Raw genomic sequence first — 11,378 nt, 5'->3', positions numbered from 1 at the left:
TCTGCATTGCGAAGTCAGGCGGATTATGTTCGAGTAAATGTTAATGTAGCTGAAATAAAAAAAAAAAAATCCTTAAGGCAGATAGTCAAAAGTTTTCTCGGGTGAAGAGATTTTTTGTGCTCCCGTCAGTGATCTGCCACGGAAATATCTCATCCTCCTGAGCACTATCTCTGTTTTTGGTTCCCAAAGAATCCGGGAGTTCTCCTCTATCAAATCTAAACATACCAAAATTTCAAGAAGTATCTTTTTTATCTAAACAAAAATATTTGGATCGCACCGTACAGGTCCTGATCTCATTAATTCCCTGCGCAATCTCCAATTACGCACAAATAATGCCATTTACGCACAGCTGTAACGCCCCTCTCCAGAAGATCCAGAGAATGACATCACGTTTTGCAATTCCCATGCACTAGTCCGCCTCCACGGAGCTCTTCTACTCTCACTGCAGTTTCCAGATGCAGGCAGGGGAACTCTGAGAAAGTTGGAATACTGTTCACGGATTACACTTTTTTGCGTGGAAGTGGACGTTTGGTTCCAGACCTAGGCATCTACTGAAGTTTTCTCCCTCATACCTGTACACTTTTTGATTTTTTAGCAGTTCTTTTTTGTATTAATCTTTATTTCTAAAGTTTTTCTCAAGGACTGATCAGAAGTTTTCACATGCTGGAATAATGAATCACCCCTCCTGGATCCATCTTTATTTTGGGATTTAACTGTTGTTTGAGAAGAAAATTAATGACATTTTTTAAGATATGGAATTTTCTTTGAAAGTTCACCTTTTAACAGCATTTGTCTCCTGTGTTAAGGTAAAATGATATTACTGCCCTCTTCTCTCTTATTGCAGTATTATCATTTTTTGTTAGCCATTCTTCGGATAATTAGTTAAATTTCTTTTTTAAGGTTTATGCTCAAGTGGTACAGGCTGGGAAGCATCCAGGTAGAGATGACTTTTTGTATGACTATGAGTGGTGTGATTGATATCAAACTCATTTAATACATAACTATTACTGTTTTAATAGAGAACACTGTTTAGTAAGTATTTTACCATCTGCTAACTTTTAAACCAGAGAATGTTGTTGATTTGTTTGCTCATTATGATCAAGAATAGTCTGTGCTGCTTTTACAGCTGTTGGCTTCATATCAATCCTTCAGTCCCCAAAAACCCATGCTGCAGTGCCAGGGGAGTTAATGTAGAGTAATAGACTGTGCCTGGTTAGGGGAAAAGCCCCTTCTGGTTGTTTGTTTACTCACGAACTCTCCCTGCAGGCCTGCAGGTGTTGGCCTCAGCCTCACATTACTGGCCTCTTGATGTCGTGGACGAGATCCATGAACTGTGGGACCAGATTGGAAACAGACCAGGTTATGTTAACGGCAGTAACATAAGTATGTGTATTCAATTAGCAGACTGCATTTTCTCACAGGAATGCTCAGCCTTAATGTCTTCGTCTGATTGCTCTTTGCATGATTTCTCAGCACCATTTTTCCAATGCTTTGAAATGTGCCGATGTTTTAGTGCTTTGAGGGAGAATCCATGGTACTTACTCTGTGCATGTGTGTTGGGATACTTTTAGATTGCAACCAATTTTTTAAGCTTTTGATGTGAAAGGTAATTTCTGTAGAGATGCTCTGTTGCTGTCTTTACCTTTGTAGGCATTGACGTAGCTCTAAAAAAGCCCTTCAAATTCACTGTATTATTATTATCATCATCATTATTATTATCATTATTATTATGCCCTAAAGAAAAGGAAAATATGTGAACCACAAAGAAAAAAAGTTAAGCTAGCATTACTAACTTTAAAAAACATATAAATTTTATCCATCATAAGTAAACTTGCGTAAATTTGAAAAAAAATCAAAAACAATTATTATTATGATTTTTTTTTTTTTTTACCATAAATTGAACTGAGACAGAAATTTGTGTAATTGTTTCAGCTAGCATTCTTTTAATGCTAGCTGCAATCAGTCATTAGTCAAGTAAGATTTGGATCTACCTCGCCCTCACCAAAGCAACTGTTGCTGTTAGCGGTTGTAGTATATAATGATAAATATATGTCTATCTATGTCTTTTATCCCTGAGGTGAAAACTTTCGTTATTCAAGGTACATTGTTAACAAACATCCATATTTTAACTTAGTCTTTCCTACTGTAAAACACCTTGGGTTTGCAGCTTTGTTGTAAATATATTGTTTACTGTTACCATCCTAAATGGTGATTAAGTTGTTGAGGGATCAGGTATAGACTTGAGTACGATGTGTGGAGTCACTGACTGCAGGGAAATCCTTGAGCAAAGAGGGAAAGAGCTGAACCACTCTGAGCACTGTGCTCCCAGCATCACTCTGTCTCATACCTGCGCACCACGTCCCTCCTGTTGTCTCCTTTCACCTGTGTCCTCTGTTATGTGTCTATCCAGGTGTGAATCACTCTCTTTCTCCGTTGTCTCTGTCCAGCTCTCAGAATCCACAACCACACTGTGCTCCCTTCCTCCCATAACTCTTCCTATGTGTATACCAATGACTCTGCCTACACTAACATTTCTGCAACAGTAGGTGAGGATCACTTTCTTCTCACTGAAATTCATTTATGCATCACCCACCGCTCTCCATGCTCCATGTCACACTCCTCTCTGTCACATCGCCTGTGCTCCGTGGACGAGTTAAGAAACTCCCTGCCTTTTAATTCTGTTCATTAGTAGAACCAGAGTTGTAACACATCAACTTTAATTTGCTTGTTAAATAGCCTTGTAATTTTACAAGACTTGAAAGCGGTTAAAGGCCTCATGTTCATTAGCTGCAAAAACAATTTGTGATGAATTGACTATAAAGGAATAATGATTTATGAGATACACAGAAAACGTATTATTTTACGAGTTTTGGCACCCAAGTGGAACACTTGGCTAGCAAAAACGGCTCATTATTTTGAAGCGTATGATGCCAATGATTTGTGGTCTGCTGCAGATATTGTTGAAGGAATGGTCAACAAGGGCATCTTTCTGAATGGAGATAACGGCGGTACTTTTCTCCACTTTGGAAGGTACCAGAACTCTTGCATTAGTGACCCCACTTTGTGTGGTCCAGAGGGTAAGAGTACAGCACTTAACATATATATATATAAATATACATACTGTAGTTTGGAAAAATACTACCTTGTCGCCTTCTGATTGCTGCCTGGAATTTTCCTTATTTTTTTAGGGATTACCTTCTCTTTTTTTTGGAAAAACCACGAGGCAGAGTCTCGTTTTGCTGTGGCCTCTGGAGGGAAAGTTATCTCCAATGGTTTCTCCGTTTACGCCAACCCCCATGGAGGATATGTGGAGTTTTACACTCGAGGAAACTACCACAGATGGAAGGCCAATATCAGCGTTCCAGGTATTGTGAATGAATTTGCTTGTTTATTATAATACGTAATGTTCTTTTGATTCCCCAAAATGTACTTTCTCCTTGGGAATATGAATTATTTTTTGTTGCACATGAATTGCTAGTTGTGTAATTGTATTCATGTTTTGGTTAAATGAAACCAGATGTGGACATAGTGAGTTTATTTGGCAAGTCACAGATAAATTTCAGAAATCATTTCTTTTTTCACAAAACACATAATCATCATGGACATGTAATAGTCTTCAGCCATTCATCCCATGAATACAGTTATTTTCTGAGAGGAGTAAAGTCAAGATACATGAAATTTTAAACTTAATTCAAAGCAGACTGTGACCAATATTTTCAATTTAATTTTGAGAATAAACATAATGGCTAAATGAGATTAAAAGACTCAGTAAACTGTTTTGACAAAACGGGAAAAAACATATGAGGCTTGCTGTCATGTGAAACTCTTACACACCAGTGTTTTGTTTCTCAAATGACTTCTGTCATCTTTGTTTTTGCTGCATTTAGTAATTGTTGTGCTCAGTGTGTCCCAACTCAATTTGCATCGAAGAGTAAAGTCACTGAGGTTTAAACGTCATCTGGTTCTCGTACAGAGTTAAGTTTCAGGACAATTTCGTCTCTACAGAAGATCTGGAAGTTAAAACTTGAGCTACCCTTTGACTGAAATAACCTTTAACGCGGAGATGTGAAAGCCAGAGTTGAAAGGTGCAGAGGGGTGGTCTTTGGCACATGAGGATCATGTTTGAAACACAAATGAAATCTCTGGTTGTTTTGTTTTTCATGTAGACGTGTTTTTGGTCAGAATGGTCTTTTGAGACTCCTTTTGTTACTACTTTGCTTGAAAAACAAGAAAGAGTTAAGTCTTTGTTATGTAAAACTTTCCAGATAGAGCATGCTGGAGGAGATTAGACCCATGCATTGAGACCAATATTTTTACATAGAAAAAAGACCAGGCAGTGATGAATTTTTGAGCTGAATTCCCAAAGAGCAATAAAAGAACAGCTATTAAGTTGAATAGCAGTCAGTGTTTTTGTTTTTACTATCTAGCTAGAAAAATTACTTTGTTGGCTTTTTTTGTCATCTTATCTAGACAATTATATTGGAAATTATTCAAATGATTTTGAACAATTTAAAAAATAAAAATCCCATTAGCATTAGTTTTGTGTTTAGGACTCTTTTAAAAAGACATAAGCAAACATAAAATGGTGAACAATGTATCTGCCATTAGCAACGTTGTCTGTCATGGCTTTTTAGGAATGAAAATTTTAGTAAGTCAATTAAAACATTGAGTACTTCACATGTTTCTATCGTTCAAGATTTAAACAAGATGTTCTAATCAGCCTCTGCTGTTCTTTAGCTTTTTGTGAATTGTTAGAATTCTGATGCTAAACTAAAATAGTGAACATGGTATCTGCTGACTGTGAGTGTTCATCAGAATTATTGTTGTGTATCATTTCAGCATATTTTAGTCTCCCATTGACACACTGGCCAGCACCTTTAAGTTCTTTGTGTGTGTTAGCTAACATGCTAACACTGGCATTGGTAATCTGTTTTGCTTGTTTTCTTTTGAGCTAATCCAATTTAATCATGTTTCTCTTTACTTTCTTTTTGGTGAATAGGTTACACAAATGCTAAACATGCTTCTGACACAAACCAAAAAGTAATGATAAGAATTTTCATCATTTATTGATCTTTTGTTATTGCTGATTTGAGTAATTTTAGCATGTTGAAGTGCTTTAATTGTACTGTGAACAATATAGCTACTAAATGTGATAGTTAAGCATATAAATAACACGATGTGTGCATTTTACTAAAAAAGAAACATGCCTCTTTATTTTTGCCTGTTAGTAATCATTCCAACATTAGCGACAACTAACAAGTATAAAGGCATTTTATGTCTGAGTTTGAAATGACAGTTCATTGAGTCTTTTTGGGCAAAAAAAGGCTGGAAATTTAGTAATAAGGTCATGCAGTGACTTAGAAAAAGTTCACAGCCTCTCTCAAAGCTTGAATCCTCCACTACTATGTGGCTGTATATGGACAACACCAATCCTGTTCACATGTCTTGATTTTTTAAATTTCCCTTCTAACTTAGATTATCCCACTTTATTATCAACCCATAGTTCTGTCCTAAATTTTGCGAAGCTTAAATCTTGCAGAGCTGCTTTAGCTGATATGTCCTGTGTCCACTTCCTCTTTCAGGGCCGTTTTGGACCCACATTCTCTTCACATGGACCAAAAAGGATGGTCTGATGGTCTACATCAATGGGACCATCACTACAAGTGACAGAAATGGAAGTGTATCAGACAGCTATGGTGACTCCCACACTGATCTCGTCATTGGAACTGGCATCGACAAAGCATACGGTCACTATGCTACGGGTGCCTTCGATGAGTTTGTCATCTGGGAAAGGGCTCTATCACCTCACGAGATCTTCCTCTACTATAGTGCAGCCACAGGTAGGGCATCACACTCTACTGGAAGTGTCCCGTGTCATTGTAGGACATGGCACATTCTAGTGCCTCGTCTTGTGACTCTGCTCTGAAGAAATAAGCCAGACAGCAGTTAAAGCTTGACAGATATGTCCTCAAGTCATTCTTTGAGAGCGTTTATGTACAACAGAAAGATATTAAACTACTCAAATTATACCCAAGCACCATGTCAGATAGCTTGACATTTTGTTCAATAGCTTGAACAAAACACTTTCATGGCCTCCCACAATAAAAGTAGTAGGTCATACATAGTTCTGCCTTATAAGTATTTATAACAGTGCAAAGGCATTTTAGAGGGTGCACGGGGAAAATCATTTTGATTTAATATGACGGGTTTTAACACGCAAAGACAAAAATACTCACACTTTTGCCTGTGTTTGTTCTCATGCTGTTTACCTCTTTTGGTCAGAGGATTTCCATAAATGGAGAAAAAACAAGCTGACATTTATGAGCCCTTAGAAATTAAGTCAGTTTTAAATGTGTTGGGAATTCAAAGTTGTCCCATGCCAGTGTATTACCATAAGGGATTAGTGAAGGTGAATGGAGTCTGTCCTATTGTGTGTGTAACAATGATTTATAAAAACAAGCTTCAACTTGTCAGGACAATTAAAAAATAGAATAAATACTTCCCTAGTTTCTGCTTTAAAGTCGTTACCAAAGCAATATAATCTGCAAACCATAACTGTTATAGTTACAACACAATATTTTTCTTCTCCAGAGCAGACGTGTAAAATGTTACATTGAACCAAAGAAGAGTCAGAAAGGTTCAGACTCCTACCTCTAGTGTATGTCCATATATGGTGCTTTTCTAGTAGCTTGTTTATACAGTTTTTATTAAATGACAGCAAAGACATAAAATGTATCCTAACCTTGCACAGAAGCTTGTGGTATACTGACATTGATTACCTACTTTTGTTCAGGTTGTAATCTTTTTTGTTTGGTGACTTGGCTTTGTCCATAGACCTCATAAAAAGTCAGCTGTATGCTGACGAAGTCCAGCAACATCACAGCAGCTGAGTCTGGTCAGGCTCAACATAGAAACTAATGACACAATCATAAAAATGACCATCATTAGATCCACACAGGAACATTTATTCAACACAAATTAACTTGCTTCATAAATACCCCCCTGAGTTATTTCTGACCTTTTTGTAAGAGAGGTTGACTTGCGTTGGGTTTTGTTGACTTTTCCAGGCAAGGACGTTGTTCCAGCCACAACACCAGGAGTATCCAAAGAAGTCACTTCAACTACACCAGCAGCTGTAAGTGTGTCCTGTTCATGCAAAGGAAGCATACACGCTCCTTCTCAAGACCTACTGAAACTTTTGTAGAATAGACGGGGATGATAAAGTGTTTTACTGAAGTAAAGGTGATAAAATGGTTTGATGGGGAAAATCAAACAATTGTCCATCATGACTTTATTTTCTGAAAGGCATTAACTTTATGACACTTGGATGTAGTTTTAATAAAGTCACCCTTTGGTTTCTGATGAGGGGTTCTGGAGCCTGAAGCTGGTGGTATCCACATCAGATTTGCTGACCCCAATTTTAACCATTATAGAATTTAACCATTTTGATATGGGCCTTATAGGGTCTTCACTGCTTTTAGAGCCATGCTCTGCTAGACATTCACAGTTTTCAAAAACTGGCTTTTCCTCCAAACACCCGAGGTGAAAACATGAAAATGAATAATTCCCTGTAATTGTAATGAAGCTGAAGTAACAAGAGGTATGTGATCGCATTTTGTACAGTGCTTTGTTTCCCCCCCACCTTTTTCTAAATTAATGTCTTATATAAGCTGCTAGTATACATCCTTTAAGTATTCTTTGATCATATATTCTCTTTGTGTACACATAGTAAAAGTTTTATTTGCATACATTTTTGGGACCATAGTCTACTACACAAACGGCATTGTGGTAGGGGGATTAAATAGTGCAGAGTAAGGTTTCTTAAAAGAAAGAGGAGCTGTGAAGCAAAGACATTAAGAGCACATGTGAAGGGACTGGTTCTGTTTATTAAAGGGCTTTAGAGGTACAAAACAAAAGAAACAGATGGAAGTAGACACAGCTGTTTAACACCACACACAAGATGCCTCACTGAACATCCTGTGTGTGTTGGACCTCAGTGGTAAACTTCACTTGATGCCTCATGTGTTTCCTCTCTAGAGAGCCACTGAGGTGAGTCCTTCCGCCGACACCAGTCCTCGCGTGGAGGGTCAAAGCTCCCAGGGTCCTCGGGCCATGCCAGTGCTGGGCTTCCTCAAAGGGATGCCAAATAGGACCATTACCCACAACACTGCCAACAACCTCACACAGGTCTTAAAGCACACTCATTTAACCAGTTCACACACAGACACACACACAATGCCCACCCATGACTATGTGATGCAACATTTCTGTGATGTCTCTTTTCTTCCACTCAGGCTTTTCTCAAAAGTGTGGAAGAAGTGCTCCCCTCCCCGTTGATGCCAGAGGTAAATGAGTTCACATTGTTATTGTGCAATGTGAAAACAATCTAATGCAATGTATGCAACTTTACTCCAAGGCATTTAATAGATCCATGAGTTTAGGATCTTAACACCGCATAGTTTCTGAACAAGTGGTGCCAACAGCAATAAGAGCATCAGGGAGTGTACCCTCACGATTAAAGCATGTGGTCAAATATGGTGATGAAAATTGTTTATGTCAGATCTGTTGGCGCGACTATAAAGTAAACACACACACAAGCTAAAGTTTTGTAGGTAAACTTTCAGCTTCCTCTACTGTACACTCATCTCAGCCAAATCTCTGGGCGCCCATATACTAACACATTGTTGCCAAGAGAAAAGCATGAGCAAGTTTTCACAGCCAGTGTGTGGTTTCAGTACATTGAGTGCTCAGAACAAGCCTGCTTGTTTTTGCAGGAACAAGCTGAAACAGATGTGCACGTATGAGAACGCAAAACTTGGGCAGATTTGGTGTCAGTAAATCCCCTTTCTGATTACTTTTCTGATCCAACTCAAGCTAAATGTTAGAAAACTTCACTTTTCAAACTTCAATCTTTCTTTTTGTCCATTGTACTAGTGCGATCTTAAACTCTGTAATTACCATTTAGCCAAAATGTGGAGAAAAATATGCTTTATCAGAAATAACAGAGTTTATCAGGAACCGTGGTATTACTGAGATAAAAGTGGTTACAGGCAATTAGACGCAAGCCTCTCTCAGGCTGTTTAAAAGTGCTTGTTTCTCTGGTAGACTTAGGGTGCCAAAGTAATCCTGTACACACACTGATGTGTGTTTTTTCAATTTTGAGTTTTTTGGGTGTCATCATTTGATTTCTCATTGGTCTCCCCCTCTACCAGCTTTTGTTTGAGTCAGTACGGCGAACACTGTTTGGGTCATACACTGCAGTAAACTGAAATCTGTTCAAGTTTGAAGTCTAATTTCAAGAAACTAAACACATACTTTTTTCTCACTCCAAGCTTGTCAATCCTTTCTGGACTGGATTAGATGAGGTTCCCCCGTTTTGAGTCAAATCAAGCCGGAGGCTCCACTCCTGGTGGACTCTGGTGTTGCTCATGCTTACCAGTGTGAAGAAAAGTTACATACGTATCAGTATAAAAGTCAAAGTCAAGCCACTCTTGTTTTTTTTTTTTTAATTTCTCCTTTTTTTTCTTAAGTACCTGAGCTTCACAGCTAAACACTGAAAATTACTTTAAAAGAACTGTGAAGACTCTCAAAGTGATCCTGAAAAAGTCTCCCTTGTAGATATATGCCTGATCGTAATATAGACTTTAAATGAGATTATCAGTGTCAATACGGGCTATTTCAAGGTGCCACTTCTTAGCTTCCCAATCAGGTGGAACAGGGCCAGATTGATTCACAGCACATCTAGGTCTCCATGACAACACCACATCGGCTGATGATGTTTAGTAGTGAGGACAGAGATCTGTGTTTTTCTCTGCTAGAAACGAATTCTGTGATAAATTTTGTAATGATGGTGGACACAGGAGCCTAACTGTCAGACAGTAAAAAGACAGAAGAACAGGAGAAAAACGAATTAGCACGGGCTAAAGGCTATAACACAAGCTAAAGGCTAAAACACGGGCTAAGCTGTTTGTGATCATGTTCATTCCAACCCACAGTCAGCAGTTATTCTGCAGTGGTCTGTTCAAACTTAAGAGTCTGTCAATAAAATGAAGAGTGAGGTTAGGTTAGCTCTGCTTGGTAGATGACTGACAGGACATTTACAAACGTTACACATTACAGACTTGTCTTAGAGCACCGGACTGCCAGCTGAGCTAAATATAGTCAACCACTGAACACACAAACTGACAAAGTTTGCTTGTTGTCACATTAGTTTATGTATACAATGGAGCACCGGGGTGCAATAGAGCCACATACAGCTAGCTACTAAACTATGGTACAAATTGACAACATTCATTTGTTGCCGCGTTTCAAACAACAGTGCTACATAACTGTACTGATAAATACCTTACCGTGTTGTTTCCAATAAAAAATTGTCTTGAATAAAGAAAATCTGTTTCGATCCGATCCCCACAGTGTGCATGAGACTCCAGGCCAGAAGGTGGCGCTGTAGTCCAACTAAGACAGATTTTCCTCAGAGCATCTTTTACTCTAACTTTTGGTTTGGTTTAACTCTAACTCTAGACTGCTAATGGTTTTTATTTTATGCTTCACAATTCACAACATGACCCAGTAAATTAACAAAAAAATAAATTCCTCTACAGTACAAACCAAGAGTTTATTTTTAAAATACCCCAAAAATTGAGTAATTCAACTAAGAGGTTTCAGAAATACTCTTAACTGTATTTTTGGTAGCTTATCTTGGGTGTCTCTTTGGTGCGTCTTTATGTCTGAAGATGTTATAGAGTTAACTTAAATGGAAACTAGTGTGCTGTGAACTCAGGCTGTACTTCATTGGCTGAAAAAAACAGCCTTGGTTGAAAAATCACATTTTGATGAATTTTGTAAGTTGTTTTGTCAGATGTGGCACCACCCTCTTGGTTAGCATGTGGCTGATATTAAAAGCCAGGTTATTAATGGTGTTCATTTTTCTGCTGGGTCATTGTGGAGCAGCAGTCCATCCCTGTGGTCAGCGGTCTGATCGAGACCGTGGACAGAGTGATGGAACATATGGTGACTAACCTGGAGCCCGCCCCGAACTCACTCATCTCCCTCGGTGGAACATCTTTTGTTGCCGGTCAGTACGCTCTCTGCTCTCCATGTGGTGACTCACTGTTTGTAGTTTGTGTGGACACAGTTAGAGGGTAGAAAGACATGCTGACATCATACGTTTTCTTATTCAGGGAACACATGCAGGTCAGATAAGCAGAGGTCACCCTCTTCCATGTTGCCTCTCGTGGGTGTGGGTCTTATTTTGCATAATATTTTGTTTGCCCCTTTGCTTGCTTGTGACTTTATCCTGGGGATGACTTCACAGCTTTTTTCCACCCTTGATAGAAACACATGGTTCTTGTTTTGAGTTCCTCAGGCTGTTTTTTTCC

The 11,378-nt window shown here is 38.5% G+C and overlaps 1 protein-coding gene across 4 annotated transcripts in view; it reads left to right on the top strand.

The window, feature by feature from the left end:
* adgrd1 (adhesion G protein-coupled receptor D1) overlaps positions 1-11,378 on the top strand; it is a 53,457-nt gene that overhangs the window by 13,057 nt on the left and 29,022 nt on the right. For 2 of the 4 annotated variants that reach the window (XM_074670143.1, XM_074670144.1), the window contains exons 3-9: positions 2,955-3,077; positions 3,189-3,365; positions 5,583-5,840; positions 7,068-7,135; positions 8,038-8,187; positions 8,295-8,345; positions 10,951-11,074. In XM_074670143.1, the coding sequence (XP_074526244.1) occupies positions 2,969-3,077; positions 3,189-3,365; positions 5,583-5,840; positions 7,068-7,135; positions 8,038-8,187; positions 8,295-8,345; positions 10,951-11,074 (937 nt within the window). In that variant the 5' untranslated portion in view covers positions 2,955-2,968. Of the gene's footprint in view, positions 1-322; positions 807-900; positions 938-1,266; positions 1,384-2,280; positions 2,547-2,954; positions 3,078-3,188; positions 3,366-5,582; positions 5,841-7,067; positions 7,136-8,037; positions 8,188-8,294; positions 8,346-10,950; positions 11,075-11,378 lie in introns of those variants that run through there. The other 2 variants (XM_074670142.1, XM_074670145.1) reach the window with 2 other exon arrangements.

The sequence above is a fragment of the Halichoeres trimaculatus genome, unplaced genomic scaffold (genome assembly GCF_033239565.1).
Source record: "Halichoeres trimaculatus isolate MK-OKI-2021-1 unplaced genomic scaffold, fHalTri1.1 fHalTri1_scaffold_5, whole genome shotgun sequence".
Lineage (NCBI taxonomy): Eukaryota > Metazoa > Chordata > Actinopteri > Labriformes > Labridae > Halichoeres > Halichoeres trimaculatus.
Note: the sequence above shows the minus strand (reverse complement) of the source record. Positions and strands in the feature narration are given on the sequence as shown.